General features: G+C 38.0%; 1 protein-coding gene across 1 annotated transcript in view; it reads left to right on the top strand.

The window, feature by feature from the left end:
• LOC148069836 (contactin-4-like) overlaps nucleotides 1-18,684 on the top strand; it is a 118,539-nt gene extending 99,855 nt beyond the window's left edge. The window contains exons 13-23 of the mRNA XM_087801558.1: nucleotides 7,587-7,762; nucleotides 9,896-10,016; nucleotides 10,269-10,427; nucleotides 11,833-11,982; nucleotides 12,360-12,430; nucleotides 14,168-14,402; nucleotides 14,523-14,638; nucleotides 15,261-15,447; nucleotides 15,521-15,633; nucleotides 15,721-15,889; nucleotides 16,421-18,684. Of these exons, the coding sequence (XP_087657684.1) occupies nucleotides 7,587-7,762; nucleotides 9,896-10,016; nucleotides 10,269-10,427; nucleotides 11,833-11,982; nucleotides 12,360-12,430; nucleotides 14,168-14,402; nucleotides 14,523-14,638; nucleotides 15,261-15,447; nucleotides 15,521-15,633; nucleotides 15,721-15,889; nucleotides 16,421-16,512 (1,589 nt within the window). The 3' untranslated portion in view covers nucleotides 16,513-18,684. The remainder of the gene's footprint in view (nucleotides 1-7,586; nucleotides 7,763-9,895; nucleotides 10,017-10,268; nucleotides 10,428-11,832; nucleotides 11,983-12,359; nucleotides 12,431-14,167; nucleotides 14,403-14,522; nucleotides 14,639-15,260; nucleotides 15,448-15,520; nucleotides 15,634-15,720; nucleotides 15,890-16,420) is intronic.
• Nucleotides 18,685-25,022: the final 6,338 nt, after the last annotated feature.

Here is a 25,022-nt window from a genome sequence, read left to right as displayed (position 1 = left end):
AGCGGCAGTCAGGATTGTTGAGCAGCTCTGAGTGCAGCTCGCTGCTGATGCATGTTGACAACAGACTCTTCGTTTGTGTCCTTTAAAGGCCCTTAAATGGTGATCTGGGTCAGAGGTAAATTATTACTTATTCGTGTTTATTCAAACAAAAACTGTATAAAAAATAAGATACAATGATGGGATATTAACACAAATGAAAAATATAAATACATTTAAAACAGCTTTGGGTAGTTTTGTGTACCTATATGTTTGTGCTAAAATAACACATCAACTTAAAACTAGTTAAATGATTCATAAACCGCGGCTTGAGGTGTTTTGTGTGATTTTTATTTTTCACTGTAAAAGATCTTGATGATGTGAACATGTTACATATGGTTGTTGTGGAATTATGGTACAAAAACAAACAAAAAAGTTAAAGTTATGTTATTTACAAACAAAAACAAAGTTATGTTATTTACAAACAAAAACAAAGTTAAAGTTATGTTATTTACAAACAAAAACAAAGTTATATTATTTACAAACAAAACAAAGTTAAAGTTATATTATTAACAAACAAAAACAAAGTTATGTTATTTACAAACAAAAACAAAGTTAAAGTTATATTATTTACAAACAAAAACAAAGTTAAAGTTATATTATTTACGAACAAAAACAAAGTTAAAGTTATATTATTTACAAACAAAAACAAAGTTAAAGTTATGTTATTTACAAACAAAAACAAAGTTAAAGTTATATTATTTACAAACAAAAACAAAGTTAAAGTTATATTATTTTGAAACAAAAACAAAGTTAAAGTTATGTTATTTACAAACAAAAACAAAGTTAAAGTTATATTATTTACAAACAAAAACAAAGTTAAAGTTATATTATTTTGAAACAAAAACAAAGTTAAAGTTATATTATTTTGAAACAAAAACAAAGTTAAAGTTATATTATTTTGAAACAAAAACAAAGTTAAAGTTATGTTATTCACAAACAAAAACAAAGTTAAAGTTATATTATTTACAAACAAAAACAAAGTTAAATTTATATTATTTTGAAACAAAAACAAAGTTAAAGTTATATTATTTTGAAACAAAAACAAAGTTAAAGTTATATTATTTACAAACAAAAACAAAGTTAAAGTTATGTTATTTACAAACAAAAACAAAGTTAAAGTCATATTATTTTGAAACAAAAACAAAGTTAAAGTTATATTATTTACAAACAAAAACAAAGTTAAAGTTATATTATTTTGAAACAAAAACAAAGTTAAAGTTATGTTATTTACAAACAAAAACAAAGTTAAAGTTAATATATTTACAAACAAAAACAAAGTTAAAGTTATATTATTTACAAAAAAAAAAAAGACTTTTGCAACTTTAAACGAGTGCTCATGGGAAATGTAGTCTCCCGTCTAAACACCACTTTCGTTCACTGCCGTCGTTGACTTCAAATCGCATAGAATTGCTTTAAGAATGGATATATTTGATGTACTTTGGTACATTAATTAAAAGAAAACTAAACAAACATTTACTTAACTTTTTTACTTTCCAAATCTTGAAATCTAGCTCAAAGCTAGAAAAGAAACAAACTTAACTTGAAACGTTATGCGAGGAGTTACAAGGAAAACCCCCATGAGAAGTAAAATACACACACTTTATTCAAGTATATCTAAATCAAAATTAAAACCACATTTACTTATGTTTATCATAAGGTTTTCGAAAACTCCTGTGCAATGTTGATCACAATCATAACACATTTTTTGCCAGTGTTGTACATTTTTGTGGTGGTAATATTTAATACTATAACATTGAAATAAACATGAATGGAATGCATTAAAATAAGCAACATTACATTAAGCAGGGCATATGAAACTGTAATAATTAGTTTGAAGAGAAAATGATCATGTATACTAATGAAAGTATTTACAGTAGGTGGAGTTTAACTTGAGTTGTTTAATGGAAGAAAGAGGGTCTGGAGGAACCCATGAACATTTACACTTTGTTTAGATTGATACAATGTATTTGTAACATTTCAATCCAGAGGATGGTTTTAGAACGTCAGCTGTTTTTGTCAAAAGATTTTTTATTAAATTATTATTGATAATGGATGTGTTTGTCATTTTTTCTTAAATAATATTCTTCTGCTGCAGCTTTATGAAAAACAAAATAAAAAAAACACTATGTCTTAATTTATTCCACAACACGCTTGGTGGGGGTTGGTTTGCAGAAAAGCCCTCCAGGCCAATCAGCAGGTCCACCAGGGGCCACTGCTGCTCTCAGTTGGGCTCCAGGACGTGTCCTAGATGTGTTTTTATAATCAACCTGCAGAAGAACATGTAGGCAGGGTTTGAAATCTTGTCTGCTGCTCGCCGCCATCCCATCATCGCCAGTTAAAGCTGTTTTATGTCACATTGGCTCAAATACTCCTCAGTATGATATGTTGTGTTTCTGTCACAAGCAATATTGTTTGGAAAATGGGACGCGGTAATTTACATGCTCGATTTGATTGAGGCCAGGAAACCTGTTTAGTGTTGAGGGGCTTGTGTTGCAGGAGCAGCCCTTATAGAAGATGACAGTAGTTTATGTAAATTGACTTTGGTGATATGAAGGCTGGAAAAAGAACCTGTCAGGAAGCATTCTGCGTCTCTTCAGCAAACCACCTCACAAACATTGCAGGAATAGTCGGAAGAAATGATCCTTGTTAATGTCCCCATTATTCCAGCACTAGGGGGATATTAGTAGATTAATTGCACTTGATTATTAAAGCGCTGGATGAATTTTGAGCAGCCCGGTGATGATCTGTTGCATTTAATTTGTGCCTCCATAACATGGAGTCTGCATTGCTGTGTTTTTGTTTGCGTTACATAACATTGTGTTAATCTTAAGAGGTCACTGTGATTGTGTGTCTGTTTGTTTTGGGTGTTTTTTCATCCTAATTTGAGACCAATACACAGAAGTTTATCACATAAAATACCATTTACATGGTGGATGTTTATGAGTGAGTAGCAGGATTTTTAAGTTTAATCAGGAATGAGACAGCGAGCCAGTCCAGTGATGGATGAGGTGATGGACATGTTAACAGCGTCTCACAAGTTCCCTGGCTGTGCTATTCTGCATGTACTGTAGCTTCTGAATAATCTTGCCAGGTTTCCTGGTCTCCCCTGACAGTAATCCAGCCTTGTTCATATAAACGCATGAACAAGTTGCTCAGCTCTTGGATGGGGTAGAGAGTCATGATATGTTGCAGAGGTGGTCAAATGAGGTTTTGCACAGTTGCTTTATGTGGTCGTTGAAGGTCAAGTAGGGGTCGAACCAAACTCCAAAGTTTGTTGCAGAGGAGGAAAGAGGAATGAATTGTCTGTTAAGGGTACTTTGATGACCTGCTAAGGGGAATAAATAAAGATTGATACGTTATTGCTGCTCAGCTGAAGTAAGTTGGTGTTCATCTATGCCTTGATTTCGTAAAGGCAGGAGGTGAAGGATGATTTGGACGGTTATGGGGCAGTTGATGTTTTAAATTCTTATTAGACATCAGTGTAGAGATAAAGTTGAAGAGTTTGACAGACTAAGTCACTCAAGTACTGACTCAACCCTGGAACCTCATCATCAGGAGCAAACACCAGAGTTTCAGTTTTGACTACATTTATCTGCAAAGTGTTTTCGCTCTTTGTTTGATTTCTAGCAACAATTTACTAAGTTCAGCCTCTGGGGCTCAGTTGGATCAACACAGCAGTAGAGCTGGATGTCATCAGCAAAAATCTACTAAGAAACATCAGGAAATCTCTGAATGATTTAACCAGAGGAATCAAGTACAGCAAAAAAAAATAAAGGACCCAGAACAGAACCTTGAGAGACTCCACGCAACAGATCTGCTGATTTAGACCTCATTTGATTGATAGATACACTGAAACTGTGCCCAGAGAGGTAAGATGAGAACCATTGTAACACAGACCTAGACAGTGAGTGTGTGTGACTGTGAAGTGATTGACTGGGACAATTCATTTCTATATATTTACAATATGGTTTGATGAAACATAGACTTTTGCCAGTTGGTCACAGAGTTGTGGGAAATGTTGGTTTTGTTAGGCACAGGTGGCCAGTTAGCAGCATTAGTACGGAAAATGTTTGGTTTGTTTATATAACCTGCCCATAAGAGTGTTTGCTCTGCAAAATTCTCTATTCAAATTTCACTTTGCACCTGAAGTTGTTTGCCGTAACAAACGTTATAGCTACAGACCATTGATAAGTAATTATGCCAGTAATCCTTTTCAAGAAAGTTCCTTTGACCCACCTGTAAAGCAACGTTTTCCTGAGATGTATTTGTCTTAATCTGGCATGTAGTCGGATCATCTTTCTTTGAAAGACTTAAAGAATTAGAACGAAGGTTTAGTTTGTTTGATTTATAAAATCCCCAGCTTACACGACACGCCCCTAGATGCCCTCCTAGATGCATAATACAAACCCTCTCCGCAGACTTTGTGACCACATAAAGGGTGAACCTGGTGAATGCAAATGTACACATTATAGTCCTATAACATTAGAGCAGGAATGGTAAGACATCTAAACTTCTGGGTGACTATATGTTGTGTCTGAATAGCTGAAAGCATGTGCCACATCCACATATGTTGTGGAGGACAGAGGAACCACTTTGGGCCTCCTAGTAGTCTGAGCCACCATTGTAAGCAGTTGTGTAAAACCCTGTGAAGGGGTTGAGGTCCCACCTCATCAGATTAAAACAAAGTTCCTCGATCTTATTAAAACACTGAAAACTCCTGAGACGAGATTAAAAGTACTTACGATATGTTGCTTTAATGAAGGAGGTTGAAAGAGATGAAATGATGACTGGAATATGCGTTTAAGTAGAGCTTATAAATTAATCTTACTACCACCGAGCCTAGCAAGCTGCGCAGCTGCAGACGGAGACGTAAATGACAACGAGACATAGAAGTACAAATTGACAACTTTACAGAACGAGACGTATGCATTATCATTGATATGATTAAGAAACCATTAATAAAAGGGAAAACAAAATAAATCAGTGCATAGGGGTCTCTACGCTAAACAGTGCTGAACCCGGATACATAGATGATCCACCTGGAGAAAGCTTGTTTTTATTTTACATACAACAACTTTACCGTGATTGTTTACATCATATAATTCTTTTTTTTAATCATTATTATTATAAGTTTTATGATTCCTATGGAGCCCCGGACATGAGATGGAAAATAATATTAGTAATAATTTGTGTCCAAGAAATAGGCCTTGACCCAAAATCATTATTATTATTATTTTACATGTCATGTCCAGGGTTTGGTAGATTTGAGCCCTGTAATTACCTTAAAAGCATTCCAGTTATTAATATTACTAAATTAAAATGTAGCTTGGATACTTAGTTTCTTTGTTTGAAAGTAACTAAGGTATCTGCCGCAATAATCCCTTCCCCATAAAATGGTTTTATTAACACTCACTGTATTGGTTTGCCATCAAGAATGTATACAACATTGAACTTAAACAACACATTCTATGTCTTACCTGTCACTTAAAAAAGAGAAAGCAAGTATTATGTATTTTGTCTTTACAATACAAATACATTTACATAAAACATTTTTTTTTTTTTTGGAATAAAAAAAAAAGACTAAATACATTTTAAATTTCATGTCTGCAGAAGAATCGGTTGATAAGAGGTTGATAGTATTTTTGGACCCACATATGTATTGCTGCAGGTTCACTTGTCCCAGAGACAACACAAGGGACAAATGACGTATCAGTTAGAGTTTTAATTCATGTTTGATAACAATGTTGATGAAATATTGCATGAAAACAACATAAAACTTGAAACTCATCATGATTAACTAGTGACTGTAGTGACATCATTTTGGTTTAAGATGATTTGGTAGCACTAACACACATGAATACATACCTGAGCAGCTTCATAACAGACCAGTTGATCCCAGTCGTGCTGCACATGTTGCCACACAGTCTGTCTCAACCTCTAACTGGTCCTGATTGACCCACTAAGTGAGCAGGTTTGGATCTTCTCATTTACACTGACGTCAGGTAACAAGACATTATACAAGATCAATCAAATGTTCCCAGAGCCCAGACTGTGTTGCTGTGTAACCATCCCTAGTTTCCACGCAATCTGTCACCACGATGACAGACGAGGCGAATCAAAAGCGTAATTGTAACCTCGGTGTCACGACGATCCCAGCGGGCCAGCCCTGTGGAAAATAAGCCTCATGTATTCCTGACGGAGTGAGAGTTTTCTCCTGCTGACTCCACTGCTCTTGAAGTGTTTTCTGATGAGCACTGGAGTCCTGACACTTTGCTTTGTGTCCTTGTATTCTAAAGCCTACTTTGCTCCGTACAGTTTCTTCAGAAAGATCTCAGGAACTCTTGAAAAGCTTCTTTGTGTTGTTGCTTCATTGTAGCATCGCTCACCATTCAGTGAGTGACGACCAGGCCACACACACTCGTCTCACACTGGCTCATTTTTCTTGTGTGCGTACGAGAGGAAGAAGCCACTCGATGATAGCGTTGTGGGTCTGGTGTCAGGAAGAGAAGAGATAAATCACGTCGAGAGTACGGAGGTGGATATGTGTGTGTAAGACTGGGAGGCTGCAGAGGGCCAATACAATAACGGTATTGAATTGAGTCTGGATGAAGACTGCACCGCCTGCACTTTCCACATGAATCTATGCTTGTCCAGGGATCATTTGCCAGGGTTCAATTAGTCTGTGTTCAGAGTGAATGTTTTCCAGACGAGTGATCACAGCGCCTCCAAGAGGTGATGCTGGTGCACTGCAACATCCACCAGATGAACAGTCATATCTCACTTCTTTCCACGAGAAAACTCTTGTTGCATTAACATGTGAGGTCGAACTGAAACTTAAATGTCTTTGTACATCATTGTTTTCTCAACATCCATATTGGTTATTAGTTGGTAAGTCCTTATTATTTTTCAAGATGTTTCTCAGACAATTTTCACAATGTGCTTGAACAACAAAACAACATACAGCTAAGAATACACATTTTAAAATATCAAGACAATGTAGAGACAAACATAGCAGCAAAAATTAATTTTAGAAAACTCTAAAAAAAAAGGTATTAATATGCAGGTTTTGTGGAGTTTTTCCTCCAAATTATGAGACTGAATTGAAACGCTACAGGAATCATCTTATCTCATTAGACATTTTATCGCTCCTCCAACCAAATGTCACAATAAATACCCGAAACATTTTTTTATAAATGATAATCGACTCCCCTCTATCTCATAACATTTCATGATTTACAGAGAACACATTCTGTGACACAACATTGAAATAGGAATACTTTTTCCATCAGCTTGTAATATCACTAGTCCTATTAGGGAATAATAATATATATTTAATATAATATAATGTATAATGTGTTGTGTTTGTGTTGCAAACCTTGTACCAAAGTACTAGAACATATACGGTGTGGTGTCAACCTTTAAACAAAGTTGGTTAACACCAACAATTACTTTTTTATTCATAAATGATGCACCATATTAAATCCTGTGAAACCGTACAGTCATGATGAATGTGTTGATTTGTTGCATGAATTTTCTTTTCTTTCCAGAGCCAACGGTCATCACCACCAAGCCAACCACTCTGGACATAACAGTGGGTGAAAGTGTCGTCCTTCCCTGTCAAGTGAGCCACGATCCATCCCTGGAGCTCAAGTTCACCTGGTTCTTCAATGAGCAGCTCATCCACTTTGGAAACCATGGCGGATACTTTGAGAAAGTGGGCGGGGTAAATGCCATTAAACATTCTCACATCTAAAAAAGGAACTGTTAGATTTGTTACATTAATCTCAGAATATCGAGCTTTTGGCTACATAAAAAAGTCTATATTTGATGATCTTCTGTGGAAGACGTTGAAAAACCATATCACTATCAGTATGTGAGGGAGGTTAGGGTTAGGGTTAGATTATGTATATTGTTATTATTATATGTATACTATATTGTTAGTTACACAGAACTGAACGATTAAAACTGCTGACACAACGTCTCTAACTCGCTCCTCCTCTTCCTGCTACATCTTCATATCATTTGGGTATTTATGGAAGACTTTACATCCATCCCGCGCTCTGTGTGCAATTAAAGTTGCATTTTATGTTAGTATTAAAAGTTTTTTAGCTGGTGCACAGTTAATAAATGTAACTAGGATGTAAACTCTTATCAAAGTTGGAAAACATGTTCTATGTGCTGCTGCAAACTGGAGTTGATATTGGGGATGACAGTATGTCCACTTTAATCTTATTTCTAACCTAAATGGTTTTTCTGTCTTAAGTCAAATATTCCTGAGAAGCAAAAACCCTTTGTTTTGTGTCAATGTTAGAAGTACCCATGAATGATCAAGACTTCATTCTGTTGAAGAATGTGTTTTGTGATAACGTGCCCTTATAGAAAACTGCGATATACGACATTGATTTTCCTCAGCCAGCCCGTCAGAGCTTTTATTGACTAAAGGTCACAGGGCGACCGAAGATTCATAGTTATATCAATATTATACTTTGCTTGCTTTTAGTCGGGCCTTAATAAATTCAGCTGCAGTGCAGAGGGAATGCTTGTGTCAAGTTCATTATTTATAGTCCAAAAATGTATTTTTTTAAATGCAGTTCCATAAACATTCACTAACAGCCGCTCTGTTCATCTTCTGAAGGATGATGCTGCCATCGCAGCGAGACAACCGGTTAATATTCAAGTCAATAAACAGAGATACTTTCAAATCACAATCAGTTCGATCAAAATAGGAAACACTTTTATTTTTGTATTAATCAACACCGTCCATCAGCTCCAGCATCCCAGGTCTGATACGACAAACCACTTTCATTTTACCAGTTTTATTTTCTACCTCGCAATACAATTATTTTTTAACAAACAATTTCAAGTTGTGAGTACCCACAATTCCTAAGTGAAGAAAATACGCCAAAAGCTCTGACCTTTGTGTAGCTTTAGTTACTATAACATAATCAATAAAAACATTATGAGCAACAGTCTGTGAGCAGCAAACAACTACTATAAGACACATATATTTTAACAGAGAATGAAGATAGTTTTAACCAATACTTTTGTTATGAATACATATGACGGTGAAGTATTTCCATCCTTTTCCCTAAACCCCTTGATGCTTAAACTCAAGTTTGAATTGTTGAAGACTATTTTATACATCTTTTTCACATACTGTTTTGATTGATGCTTATTGTCCATGTCTTAAATTAAAATCATTGGTGTTATTTATTGTAGGGGTGTCAAAATAAACACTAATTGTGACAGTAGTTTAATAATAACTAATCACATCATTATCTCTAACAAAGCTGTTTATTGAAGGTAATAAATGTAACGTTGTCGGGATGATGATGGAATTGACTCTTGGTGAATAATATCATAATTGTTCTTAAGTTACTTATATATAGATATGATGTTTGATTAGTCACACCAAAGGTTGCACTTGAGTCTCAAATACTACAGAGTTCAAAGAATAACAATCAATTTACAATAGTTTATTTTGTTTCCTAAATATCAATTAACTAATTTATCAATTATTCTTCTATTTATTTATTTATGTACCAACACTTTAAGTTTTAAAACTTCTCAGTTGTCAGAAGTTTTAGTTGAAAACCCCCCACATGTATGGCAACAAATATATGAATTAATACAGAATACTTGTAATCTTTCTGGAGCTCATTCAATCGTCTTTTTCCACAAACTAGTTCAATATTCTGGTTATAAATATATTATACTGACCAATCATTTGTTATGATTCAGTGCAGTTTTCTATTCATATCTGGAATCATTTCTGGTCCAGCTTGAAAAATGTCTTCATGCAGTTTGTTTTTTTAAATTATTTATCTGAGTTATTCATGTGTTTGTTGATTTCCAGCAACACTCAGCAGGAGACATCATGATCCGCAACATCCAGCTGAGACACGCAGGGAAGTACACGTGTGCAGTGCAGACCAAAGTGGACAGTATCTCCATCGCTGTGGACTTAGTGGTGCGAGGTGAGACCAACATCTGCTTCTCACTGTTCATATTTTAAAAGGTTAAGAATGAAATGTTTGTTTATGGTTGTTATAATTAGGACTGGTGTGAAAACATTTTAATTTGGTCATTTATCATCTAACTAAGAGCAAATAGCCCCCCCTGGATTTATCCTTGCATTGTCGCTGTAGGTGCTAAACTCACTCCTGATGTACACACCATCCTCTTGTCCTTCCTTCCCTTCTTTCTTACTTGATTGTCCAATTTATTAGGTCCCCCGGGGGCTCCTACCAGCATCAGTGTCGACGAAATCACAGATACCACAGCCTCCCTGTCCTGGAGGCCTGGTCCTGATCATCACAGTCCAATTACTGCCTACACCATCCAGGCCCGGACCCCCTTCTCCCTGGGCTGGCAGGCTGTCACCACAGGTAAGCTCTCGGCCAATCACAGGGAGGGTCTACTCTCCATTCCAACGACTGACACAATATTGGAGATGTTTTTTTTTATCCTCTCACAATAGCCTGGCAAGTGTAGCGCGACCATTGACAGCCTTTTTATACTCCTGGGAATTAGGGAGATAATGGTTCTGAAGCTTTTGCCAAGGCTGGAATCTGATGTTGTAGTTCTACACACACACTGTTGTCTTCATGGACTTTCTCATGAATATCAAATTTGTGATTAACCTTGTTTCAATCGTATTCTTGACCCTCTCGAACATCTCACTCTTGTTCGAATGGATTAATTATCTGTTAAATCACTTAGTTATTGAGACCTCCTGAGGGATCAATAAAGTTCTACCTAACCTAACCTAATGTTCTACATGTCTATGTCTAAAGGTTGATTTTTATATTATTGAATATTTTAATTCAATAATTTGTATAATGAATTGTTGTTTTATTTATATTTTATTGTGAAATACCAACTCTTTTGATTGACCTCAGAATCTAACTTGAATCTTCTTCTTCAAGACGCAGTAACTTCTCACAATGACCATCTTTTACACTTTATAAAGTTGCTCTGAAATCTGGGCGAACAAGAGGTTACGAGAGTCCATTCACTCCTCCTCCAGCCATAATCACGCCCGCTTTGTTTATACAATGAGTCCCTTGGAGGTGGAGACCAATGATGACGTGTGGTAAAAAACCTCCATTCTTGACCAATCACAGCAGAGTGGGTGTGGTTATGGTCAACAAGATTTAATTTCCAGAAAAAAACAGTGTTTTCAGTGGGCGGAGCTTAAGATATTTTTCTAATGTCAGTATTTAAATAAAAAGAGTTCAACTTCATTTGGTGATCGCCCTCTAACCAATTTGCTATTGGTTTACCCCCGAGGCACCGCCTCGTCTCTGAGAAAGCTTGAATAACTCGCCACCCAGCAGGGGGCAGTCCACTTCCTATAAAGGCGGGAAACACCTGCCGCACTTCCTCTTTTTCAACTCAGCAGAAAAGCTCCTGACAGACGAAAGCTAAAATACCACAGTGGAATGTAATGATGGCAAATTAATATTGAAGAGAACAAATGTGTGCATTACGTGCTAAGCCTCCCTGAAGAGGCGACACACATGTCCTCGTTTGCCGAGGCCCAAATCACAAGATGAATGATTGTTTCGCCTGCCGAGCACTTCCCAAAGCTTTTGACAACGAAGGGAAGCTTGTAGCAACAACATAGCATTCCTGCGCGGTGCACTTGACAAGCTCACATTCCAATGTGATGAGACGATTCAGAGCTTCTTTTGCAGAGTTATCGCAAAATTCTACTATAAGGTCGTGCTATTGTTTCTTAAAGATAGAAATATCAGAAGAACATAATACTTTTGTCTGATCCCTTTCTAGTTCCCAAGTTGGTTGGAGGTCACCGGCTCACGGCTGCAGTTGTACACCTGAGCCCCTGGGTGGAGTATGAGTTCAGAGTTCTTGCAAGCAACAAGGTGGGCACTGGTGAACCGAGCAAGCCATCCAAACAAGCCAAGACAAAAGGGACGTGTAAGTACCACACCAGAAGTAATACAATATTTTTGAAGGGAAACTAATGATAAACTCCAACTCTCATGACATGAAGTAAGTTGATTTTTCCTCATAATGACCTTTGAACTTATTACTTTATAAAGTTGCTCTGAAATCTGGGTGAACAAGATGATTAATACAACACAACAAATAAACTTGTTGTTACATATTACAATTCACAAGAAAAAAGCCTTTTTTTAAAATAATAAATATGGTCTTTTGTCTGTTATAGTAGGCACTGATTCATCTGCTAATACTTTCCCAGGCTCCATGTTTCAAACAGAACTTTTCTGGCCTGAACGTCAAATGTTTAAAACCTAATTTTCTCATGTCATGATCTTTCTTCTTTCCTGCAGCACCAAAGGTCACACCGGCCAACGTGAATGGAGGCGGAGGCAGTCACTCCGAACTCGTCATCACGTGGGAGGTAATAAGGCTCGCCATGAAAGAACCAGAACCAGGATTCTGTCCTTAATAACAGCACAACAACACAGGTGGTATTTTGAAAAACTCTAGAACTACTAGTTCTAAATATATAACTATATATTCTATTTCTCTATGTGTGCCTGCACAGATGTGGCTTAAAATATTAGGAGCAACACATTATGCTAATTAATTACTTAACAATAATAATAAATAAATACCAAACGTGCATTTTAAACGGTTAATTTTCTCCTTCTGGATGACGTTTGGGGATTTTATGATAAAATGAGTCAATAACACTCAATGTAAGTGTGGCTCAAGAGTAGAGAAACACAAATGACACACTATTGTCTATGACAACACAACCACAAGCTGTTGTGTAACATAATGATAGGTTAGGTTAGTTAGGTAGAACTTTATTGATCCTGTTTTTTTTCCAATTAGACACAACAATACAGCAATTATTCATAACAATAAAAATAAGAACAAGAACAAAGAGAAATAAAGAGAAAGAACAAGATGATACAATCTAAGTCTAAGATAAAGAACAAGATCAAAGAAAAATAACAAAGACAAAGATACAAAGACTAACATAGAATAGAACGTCATGATACTTTCACTTCTGCCCCCAAACTCACAATTGTAAAATTTAATAACATGAGGAATGAATGAGTCCTTGAGTCTATTAGTGTTGCATCATGGGAGGAGCATTGTTGAGGGGATGACTGTCATCAGCTCAGATGGTAGAGTGTTGGGCCCTGGGCGGTGAGGTTGTGGGTTCAATCCCTGGATGAGATTGTGTTGTTGTGTCCCTGATTGTACCATGATTGATCCTGATGGTTCAGGTAGCTCTGCATCACAGCCTACTCCCATCAGTGTGTAATTGTGTATGTGAATGGGTGAATGCATAACTTAGTTTAAAGGTGCATGTTAAATGCATAGAACAGCGCTATATAAGTAAGAACCATAATATACTTGCTACCCGTGATATTGGGAACCTCTGCATTATACATAAATTAAATAAAAAGTTATTGTTATATATTATAGTCTGTTATTTAAAATGAGTGGAATTTTAAACCTGCTAACTTAGCCAGATGATAAAAAGACAGGTTTTTTTTAACCTTATACATTCACTTTTTTTTAAAATAATTTTCACAAAAACATTTTTTTATTATAAATGTTAAATAAGTTTTCCTTTTGCATTTAAATTTTTTTTTTTGTTATTTAATAAAATACATTTTAAAACATATACTGTGATATACTCCAATAATTAAAAAACTAAATTTTCTGAATCTGTTTTGTTTATTATTCTCACTTGGGTTTGGGTCGCGGGGGCAGCAGCTTCAGCAGGGAGGCCCAGACTTTCCTCACCCAGGAACCATTACTCGCTCTTCCCAGAGATACAAAGGCTTTGTCAGACCAGCTAAGAGACGTGGTCTTTGCAGGGGTCCATTTTCTAAATTCACTATTTTTTAATGATTTGCTTTCAATTCACTACTTTGTTATATGTTCATCACATGATTGGCTGAAAGTTTGATCAGATGCACAAACAAAATCATTGCAATCAAAAAACAAAAACATTTTAAATGTTTATTTTGATATTCAAAAATTAATCATATAATTGTAAACAAGTGACCCTGTTTATAAGTATGAATGTAACAATTACATTTGCCTTCGATATATTATTTTCAGTGAAATACGTTGTGATCGATTGTACAACATGTGCATCTCTGTTGTTCAGCCCGTCCCAGAGGAGCTGCAGAACGGACCAGGGTTCGGATATGTCGTAGCTTTCCGACCTCACGGCGCCACAGGGTGGATGCAGGCTGCTGTCCCCTCCGCGGAGACATCCAAGTACATTTTCAAAAACGAGACCATCCAGCCCTTCTCACCTTTCCAGGTGAAAGTGGGAGTGTACAACAATGAAGGGGAGGGTCCGTTCGGACCTGTGACAACCATCTACTCAGCAGAAGAGGGTGAGCTGCTCTCTGAGCTCGTCATCCTTCTTGTGTCTTTGTGAAACATTTTTCAAAGTTGAATCTTTGATCATCAAAACTTCTTCAGAAACTCATGAAGCCTTTCAACGTGTGTTTTAGAACCTGGTCGGGCGCCGACCCGCGTCCGAGCCAAGAGTCTCACTGCAACTCAGATTGAAGTTTCTTGGAAAGCTTTGCCCTGGAACGCCAGCAAGAAAAGAGTGTTGGGCTACGAGGTGAGCTTTAATTGAAAACCTTGTTTGCTGAGTGTTTGTGGAGATACTAAGTGTGTTTGTGCCAGCGCAGGAACATGACATCAAATGCACTTGAATCGTGTTCTCCTCTATTATTGATGAGTGTTTCAGGCTCCTGCACCTCTGGCACTGGAGATAATAGCTGCTGCATGTGTAATGTTCCATCCTGGTCCCAGGATCATTGCTCTTGTTGCAAACCTAAGTACTGTAACGCCTCGGATTAGTCTTGAGCATTTATCTGCTAATCCACACATCAGCAGATGCAGACAGTTTGTCTTAGTCGCTTCATTACAGCTCCTGGTGGACGAAGTTTTGACAAAAAAAATGTGGTTGAGAACTGGAATGACAGAGTCCGAGCAATAATTATATTTGTGTTGTGCATGCATGTCACTACTTTTACCACAGTTACAACATTTGTTTCCAACGCTGCTTCTTACCATTTTCGGTAATAAATGTTTAACTTTAACGAGTCATTTTCTTCATATTTTAACCAAGAAAACAAAAGTCTGAAACATCGAGAGTACATTTAGTTAACATTTTTAAAAATCAATTAGTGTAATCAAGTGTAATTGTGACCATTGTTCTGAATTCAAATACATTTCAGCTGAGGTGTTGGAATAGAAGTGAGAAGGAGGAAGGCGCGAAGATGCAGAAGACGCTGGCTAATCAAACGTCAGCTGTCATCAGTGGACTGAGAGGCAGCACCACATACAACATCTCGGTCAGGGCCTACAACACTGCTGGATCTGGACCCCCCAGCGCCACCGTAAACGTTACCACCAAGAAGCCACGTAAAATCATAAACACATTTTATATTTTCTTTTTTAAATGTATTTCATTTTCCAATACGGCTTCTTCCTTCAGTGCCGAGCCAGGCGCCCGCCAAAGTCATGTGGAACACGTCCAACTCCAAGATTGTTCTCAACTGGGAGCAGGTCAAAGCACTGGAGAACGAATCGGAGGTCACTGGCTACAAAGTAAATAATAAAGTGTCTTTATCTGCAAACTGCATGAAAACCTTTGACTCTGACCTCTGACCCTATCTTTGTAACCTTGTCCTCAAGGTGCTGTATAAGAAGAACAGACACAGTCGACTCAGTGTCATGGAGACAAACACCACCTCGGTGGAGCTGGCGCTGCCCACCGATGAGGATTATATTGTACAAATCAAGCCCTTTGGAGAAGGAGGTGAAGGCAGCAGTAGCAGGCAGATCACCATCCCCAGGATACCAGGTTGGTGTCAGGTCATCTCTTTACAATTAAACATCTATTTATTCATACCACGTATTGTCTGTCTTAGCTTTACATTGTACCAAAGTCTATTGAAATAGGAGGAAACTAACTCCGTCACAAAACACATATATTAAAAAATAAAGTAATACTTTTTTTTTTTTTTACTTTTTTAATTTAACTAGGTAAATAGATCATCCTCTTGGATAATTACTGCTTGAGCCATTATCTTTCAGCTTAACAAGTTATTTATCCCCAAATGATGCAATGATTTGCTTCTCATTTCCTAAACAACTATTTCAAAGACACATCCCGTGTCGTGACAATGTCAGGATTCATATATATAAATGGGTGCATGTTAAATGCATAGAATATATATAAACACACAACAGGTTTGTATATTAATGATTAGTTAGGGTTGCAGCATCCAGTGGTACTTGTTAATAACTGTATGTTTCAGTAAAACTATCAGGAACCTTTAAACTGTGAGCAAAACCATTCACTGACTAGTTGCTTCTCTTTCTTCTTGTTCAGGACCAAATGCAGTCGGCTCAGCATCCAAGGTCTCGACTCTGTCCGCCCTCAGTACAATAGCTCTGTCTTTCACGGCGCGGACTTCTTTATGACAAACAGCTTCCTGCAGACGTTCCATCTGACATGGAAACTGCTCGACCACCACTCGTGTGTAACGAGACCCATTTATTTTGATTTCAAGCGAAAAAAGGAAACATGCTGGAGAAAGAAACAAAAATATAACTCTTTACGGGATGACCTGAAAGGACTGGTCTTCAGCACCTGACGGAGGATTGCGACAAAGTTCTTACCAAAGCAGCTTTCATAAGAAAAGTCAAGAGAAAATGTCTTATATGCATCGTTTTGTACTACGTGTCCAGATTCTTTTTTTTAATAGACTGTTTCTGTTTATCCTGATCAATCAGAAGTTGGTCTTGGCTTGTTGGGATGAGAGCTTCTAAGTGCATGGCAAGTAACATCACATTTTCCAGTCCACGGGAGCGGAAAGAGAGACCAAGGTGAAGATTTTGTCTTATGTGCATTTTTCTAGTGGCAAATGAACCAACTGCATCTGCATTTTGGTTCTAAAATGACATGGGAGTCATTCAGAACATGTAGGCTGATACACACCATTGTGCTATTGTGCTTAACTCTAAATGTAATTAGAGAGGATTTAAACTTTCTCTTTACAAGTGGACGAAGAAAATCAACTCACTGCTTTCTATGCAACCATAAATTTAACACGTGTGCAAAATTGAAATACAGATTTAGTCCAAAATAAATATTGAAAACACCAAGGATAAGTTATATAAATAAAGTATTTTATTGTTTATTGTTATCACTTTTTTATTGAGATGGAGGTCCAGAATGATCAGTTGGATTCAGTTTATATGCATGTGAATAAAATAAAAATAAAAAACTATAAGGTAAAAGGGAAACTAAGTAACATTACAGGTAAGTTATGGTTTTGATGGGAAATAATTAAAATATGATTTTAATTGATTGGTTATATTATAACAGATCAGTATATTTTATTATGAAATAGTTACTAAAACGTTGATCTGGTGAATATTTTGGTTTAAGTTTTAAATGAGAAGAACTACAGATGGAGTTTAAGTTGACGTTAAATGTTCTGATATTGAATACAAATATTGAGGTAACATTTTCCAACTGAAAAATATATATGATGAAGCGTTGACATGTATTGACTTAAGTCAAGCAGCAGAGGGCGCTCTGTACTGTGTTTATGAACCTTCAAAGTTGAAACGTAAATAATATAGTTGCCTTTTGAATTACAGTTTTATTTAGGTAAACTGATTTTATTAAAATCAAAGCCCAGATATATAATGTTAAGGCTTGACGGGAACATAACATTCTTTACTTCAACTTTCAAAATCTAAGTGAAAAACAAATGACATGATTTAGTGAGACTGGTTTTCCACTAAGGCTGGATTCAACATGCATGTGGAGTGGATCTGAGAATCCATGGTGATAAGCTGATTTTAAAAGTTGCTTTCCTTGAGTTCCTGGGCTCTAGCTGCTGACCAGACCTCTCCTCCTGTGGTCCTGCTTTTGGTTTGGCCCTGTGTAGGAGCTATTTTTTGCCTTTTGTGTGCCTCATCATATGTTCAAAATCCTCAGGTCCTCGAAGAGCCTTAACTTATCACATGTGTGCATAAATCATTGGAAGTGAACGAGTCCTTGGCGACGATGTTTACATGCTACTGCGTGAATAAAGCAGCGGGGTCTTGAGTGGGATTGTGTGTATTGGCATGAGTTCTTTTACTGTTTACAAGGGCCGGAGAGTTTTCACAGTTAATTGATGATAAGACAACGCTGCTGATCTTGTTACTTTGTTCCCACCTGAGCTCCTGTTACCTGGATCAGAGCAGCCTTGTTGTTTGTATGTAGCTTGTGATCCAGTGAAGTAGGAACGTCCTGCTCCCAGTCATGCATTCAATAACCTGTAATATACTGTTTTCTATACTTAATTTCTATAAAATATCCTTTCTTAAAAAAGTAAAAAAAAGTAAAAAGAACTCCCCTGTTGTTCGTATGTACTTGATTTCTGACCGTTGCTCAGCATGATTGTACTTAGTCCTCTCGACTCAACAAACCAACTGAATGGTTTTTAGGTACATGTGTTTGAACCATGAAACATCATCAGCTCCACATCCTCGCTTCTGTCTGAGACAGTTCTGGCTCTTCTGTCTATTTGCGCTCTAACATGAGGGTTTCTCTGTTGATGTTTGTTGTTTTTACTGTGTCAATAAAATAATAATTAATAGAACAATGACAAGTTCTCAAGGTCTGACTTATTCAGAGTTGATGAGTGATGTTGAAGCAGCGAGACTATAGAGCAGTAAGTGTAACTTCTTGAATTAACATTTAGAAACTTTTCCAATTTTATTTTGAACAATCGATATTCTCGCAGCAGCAGCAAGTCTAACTAGGTAACTATGACCAGGTAAATGAGAGGGAGAGACATGGCAGGTAAACTGATTCACATTTTTTGTGGGTTAATTTTAGAACATTAAATTAAAATAAAAGTGAAAGAAAGAACAAATTCAACTGTTTTTTAATCCACAGTGTCTTCTAAAAAACAAGTATTCTGTTTGAGGCTTTAATTGTTCCAGATGAGCAGTATAATAATATAAGTAAGTAAATAATTTATATTTATATAGCGCTTTTCTAGACCAGGGTCACAAAGCACTTCAAAAAACCATCAAAAAATGTTTACTCAAAAAATCAAGATAACACCAAAAAAACACAGGTGTCCCAGAAAATCAAGGAAAAGCACAAATAAGAAAAGATTTTTCTTGAAGGAGTCATTAGATCATCAAGCGCAAAGAAAGAGGAAGATGGTTCCAAAGCTTAGGAGCAACAGTCTGGAAGGATTTCTGTCCTCTGGTCCTGAAGCGTGTTGTACTGTTATAGTACTGTTATACTGCACAAAGCTGCAATGCTAGAGTTCAAAAAAGCTTCACTCATCCTACAGGACATTCATGAAAGAATAGGACACTGTGGTCACAACTATGTCCTGTCAAAGTCACACCAAAAGTATTTGATCCCTCAAGTCACGTCAAAAATCCGACAAATTTTGTAGTATTCAGAAGGTAACATGGACAGCCTGGACAGCAGAAAATGGCTAATCTGCCTAATACCAGATCACCCACCATTTACAAATGTAGGTATGGACTATTATGGGCCCTTTGAGTTGAAACGGAGCCGGGTCACGGTCAAAAGGTAGGTTTAACTATTGTCTATATTTCTTTCATGCTCGGAGCCTGGATTTTATGTTTGTTACAGAGACTTGGATCGGCGCCAGTGAGTTCAGCACTCTTCTTGAACTTTTACCGTCTGACTGTTCCTATTTGAGGGGAACGGCAACTGTTTTCAAAAAATATTTTAAATGTAAGCAGCACGTCACTTCATCTGTGTGTTCAAGTTTTGATGCGTCATTATTTGAGGTGCTCCGATGTGGTGCTGTGTGTCATTTACAGACCCCCCCAAATATAAGTGTTTTTTGCGGACCTCCTAGCTGAAGTTCTGCGGAACCTATTGTTGGGGATTTTAATGTCCATGTGTGTTGGCCGGATAAGCCATTGGTGAAGGACTTTTTAAGCATCATTGACTCTTAATTTGGTTCAGTGGGTACGTTGTCCCACACACGAACAAGGACATACGCTGGACTTCGTGTTGACTTTCGGTCTATGTTGGTCAAATATGGAGGTCTGTGACAGCACGATCTCAGATCACAGACCTGTTCTGTTTGAAGTGGATGTTTTCCTGTGGACTAACTATACCCTGCGCTCCTGTTTTTTGCCTTCGGACATTTAACTCTTCCTCTGTGGACCGGTTCTCTGCTGCTTTCAACCAGCTGAGCCCCTCTCTGACCTCACACTCTGTGATACTGAGAGTTTAATCTCCTGGTTCCACTCGTCCTGCCAGGACATACTGGATGATGTGGCTCCGCTCAAAACCATCAAGCCAAAGGCCAAACCTGTGCCGTGGATCAATGACAAGGACCAGCTGCACGTCTCCTTACAGACGTTAAAGGACTGTTGATGTAGATACCAAACCATCGTAAAGAACTCAAGAAGGGAATACTTGGCGGTGATTGTGGAAGCGAACTGCCATTACCCACAGGTTTTATTTAGAACAATAGACTCTGTTTTAAATGACCCTCAGTCTGATGACTTAGAAGCATCACCTAAATTGTGTAACAGCTTCTTTATTAAAGTCATTTCCACCCGGGTTCTTATCTCGCCTGACTCTCACCTGACTCCAACCCCTCTGTCCATTCTCCTGGCCTGGCTTTGCTAAATAATTTTGAACCTTTGACTGTGGAGGTTTTTAATGACCGTGTTGGCCACAGCAAGCCTTCAGGTTCCCCGGATGATGCTGTACCTCCTCACTTTTTAGACTATTTTTTCCAAGCTTAGCTCAGTCGTTGTTGGCCATAATTAACAGCAGTCTATGTTCCGGAGTTGTCCCGCAGGGATTGAAGCATGCTGTAATCCAATCACTGCTGAAAAAAAAACTGTCAAATTTCAGGCCCATTTCCAAGCCTCCCTTCTTAGCTAAAGCACTATAAAAAGCTGTACAGGTGCAGCTAAAGCAGTTTTTAGAGAACAATGGTATTACTGGAAGTCTTCCAATCTGGTTTTAAAACACAGTGCTGAATCTGCGTTATTAAGGGTTTTTAACGATATCTTCCTGTCAAATGAACATGTCATTCTTGTATTGTTGGACCTGCCTTTGATACAGTGGACCACAATATTTTAATTGCACGCCTCCGGGACACAGTGGGTGTTTGTGGTAGTGCATTGGAGTGATTCAGGTCCAAATATATGTGCCACTAAAGAAGGGTCAGGCTTTCTCGCTCCAATCTCTCTTGCAGTTTCTTGAAGACATTAAAGTCTGGATGTCCAACTTTTTTCACCTGAGGCTGGCGAAGGTGAAACACTTTTAGCGCGACAGCCTTTGAAACAGTAATCCATGCTTTTATCACAACCCGGCTGGATCAATGTAACGCACTTTATTTTGGAGTCGGCCAGTCGTCCCTCACACATCTCCTGTTCTTGCAAACTGATGCGGCTCCGCTCCACTTAGAGTTCATTTTAAGATTATTTTATTTGTTTTTAAATCTTTAAATGGCCCCGTCTTACCTCTCGGAGCTGCTCCACCATCATGCTCCTGCACGCTGCCTCAGGTCGGCTGAACGGTTCCTAGCAGAGCCGAGGTCCAAGAGGAAACTCAGAGCTTTCTCAGCTGCTGCGCCCCGGCTCTGGAACAACCTCCCCATGAGTGTCCGAGAGGCCTCCTCACTGTCCATTTTTAAATCTCCTCTTAAAACACACTTTTATTCTCTAACTTTTAACACAGCATGAGACTCCTAGCGGTTTTTAGTGCTTTTTACTTGTTTTATTTGATATTGTTTTATCTTTGTGTGTTTTAACTGAGCTTTTTTTTTTAGCACTTTTATGTCACTGTACAGCCATTTGTAATGACTGTTGTTGTTTTTAAAGTGCTTTATAAATAAAGTTGAGTGAGTAGCTGAGCGGATGCGGAGTTGAGTCCATAGATGAGTATTGTAGTGTTGTTATATATATTATTATAAGTATTCCTCTGTTCACCTGGTCTGTTGTGCCGTCTGTACAAAAGGAACAACTCATGAGTGGAAGGTCGACAATGAAGAAACAAACGTGACACATTTAGGAAGAAGACAGCAGGAAGCTTTCCATATGCTGTTGAATATCTTCAGTTTCTTCAGTTGCAAGGAACGTATATTTCATTAGTTTACTCTTCTGACTGGTCTAGTCCTGTATCCTCTTTGGGAGATGTTTTTTGGCTTCTGTAACAAAAATGGATAAAAAGAGATTTTTGCGGAACACCGGGTGAATAGACTCATTTCCTGTAACCACAAGTTTATGTTGTTGCCCTCACTTGAGGGAAGTCTGTGGGCTATACTACAGTAAATTTCAGTAGGGCATTTAGGTAAAGTAACGTTAGCTGTGAGGGGGGCATTGTTAGGAACAGGTTTAGTGTTCTCCACAGGTTCAGTGGCACCTGATGCTGATCATCCCCTCCTGCAATCAAGGCAGCTGGATACCTCTATAAAGATGGCTCTGCTTCAGTTGACTCTCACTCTCTAGCTGGAGCTTGATGCTGTGAGCGCTGTGATGTTTTGGTTTAGCGGTAAAGCTGTTATTGGGTATTATGTTCGAGTTTCGTTTTAACTGGTCTGTTTTAGCACACAGGAAAAGATGACTAGGTCAGACACCCATGGGTCTACATCTCAACTCATGAAGCCAGCTGTCTGTCTAGCAACACTAGGTTAGTGGTGTGCATCACCCTCTGTATTTTAGGGTGCTTTTGTGCCTGCTATTTGGGGGAGGTTTTTTTTTTTTTTTCCTTATGGTTTTATTTGGTGCCACTATAGACCGCTCTGTTTCCTGTGTTGCACATTTTCTTTGTTAATAAATATAATTTGTTTTTTTGTGTGTATACACCCTCACCACTCGACTGCTTTATGCTACGCCCTGCTAGCGAGCGCCAAGAGGGGGCTTTACACACTCTATAAACTTTCACTGATTACGATCATCTCTACTTATCAATGAATCCAAATAAAATAAATCGGCCACACAATTACACTCCTGTATCTCACATCAAGTTCTGGATGACCAAAAACTTCCTTTTACCGAACTCGCTAACCCATTACATCTAAGTCAATAGTTAACTAATGATATTTTCAAAATTGACTCCTGCTACGAGCACCACTGTAAATAATCAGTCTCTGTTTTGACATGGACTTAAAACAAATCTCACAGACTGTTTACTTCCACCTTCGTAACATATATATATACGGAATATTAAACAATACACAACTATTCATCCTATTACGTCTGTAATCTGCTAATACGCTAAACCTATGCAGCATTAGTTGGTGAAGGTCTTACTCTAATGAATCCATCAACTGGTGCAGCTTTGTGGAAACCAAAGTCAAACAAAAGAAAATGAGTGCCGTGTATCACAAGTTTCAAGTTGACCTAACTCTGTCTACCATCTGAGCTATGACGCTCAGATGGTAGACAGGTGGTTGACTCGTGGTCTGAGAGGTTGCAGGTTCAATCCCAGTTCCGGATGAGATTGTTGCGTTGTGTCCCTGAGCAAGACACTTTACCGTTATTGCGCCTGATGGTTGAGCTGGCATGCTGCGTCGCAGCCTACTCCCATCAGTGTGTGTGAATGGGTGAATTTGTAACTTAGTGTAAAGCGCTTTGAGTGCTGAGTAAGGAAAAAAAACGCTATACAAGTAAGAGCCATTTACCATAACCAGAATTGTTACACAAGGTCCACAGATTCTTTTTTTTTCTTAAATAGTGCGTTTCATATTCTGAAAGTGACTATTCCGCCCCTGCTGTCGTGTGGCGCGTTGCAGCCTCTGAAACATCAGCTCAACAGATGGCGAAGTAGATTTTAAATGAAAAGCTGACGTTTCTTTTCATCCTCTTTACTTGAATGACTGTAAAACTGAACAAACGTACAGATGTGTCATTACATATGTATATCAAAGGAAATGTCCGCTCGCATGATGCGGGCGTCTGGCGCAGTCAGTGCCCTGGGGTCCCTGTGGTGTCACCCCCAGTCTGGAGTCTGTGTCCTAGTCGGACGAAAAAAGAGGCGGATTCAGTCTGGAGTAGAGAGTGTGGCTTAATGCTCAATCTGATTGGTCGAGTGCTAGGTTCAGTTAGCGAATCAGCGCAGGACAATGAAACGGAAGTCAACACCATAATTATACTTCTCTCTGACGTCATGTGTCATCTGCTGTTGCACATGTGCAGAACGTACACTTGTGTACGAGGCATTTATGGAGGGATGGACCAGAACACACTGGTGTGTCAAGGCCTTAACAACTCACAGGCAAACAACTTCAACTCAAAAGTTCATGCAGGTGTTAACTCTGGTTCGGAAAATACTGTGTAAGCGAACCTACAGCCTTGTTTCAAAACCTGGTCTTGCAAAAAAGTAGCTGTTTTTACCTACTCCACATGAGCTTCTCTCCTCCAGAGACTGCATCATTGCTGGAGTTAAAATGATCGGCGCCTCCATACATGCTTCCCTCAAATTTCCATTTGTTCAAAATGATTGCAGAGCCTTTTGTCCATTGTTGTCAATGCATCACCAATATCTGAACTTGATAGGGAGTTGTCCATGGTGATGAATGCTTCGAACAGCATCTTTGAGATCTCACCTCGTTTAAAAAGGATCATCTGTGCCAATATTATTTTAGCAAGATTGCTCCAATTTCTTGAGATTTTCTCATCGAACAACTGCTGCTAATATTGTTTCTGCTTGTCATCCATGTGCATTTTTCACATCCTCTGCTAACGGGTAGTTCGATTTTAACTGTTATATTCATATACGCCATACTTGAATCAATTCTAAATGGTAATCAAATATTATGTTAAAACAGCTGTGTAGTGACGTTTCTCAGCTTTTCCTGGTTCCAATAAACGTCCAAAATATAAGAACTGACTTTTAAAGTTGAAAACAAACAGAATGTTGGAAAAAGTCATTAAAGAAAACTCTTTGCTGTGTAATCAGCCACACCTGGCAC

This window comes from Callionymus lyra, chromosome 10 (assembly GCF_982586985.1).
Source record: "Callionymus lyra chromosome 10, fCalLyr1.hap1.1, whole genome shotgun sequence".
Classification (NCBI taxonomy): Eukaryota; Metazoa; Chordata; class Actinopteri; order Syngnathiformes; family Callionymidae; genus Callionymus; species Callionymus lyra.
Note: the sequence above shows the minus strand (reverse complement) of the source record. Positions and strands in the feature narration are given on the sequence as shown.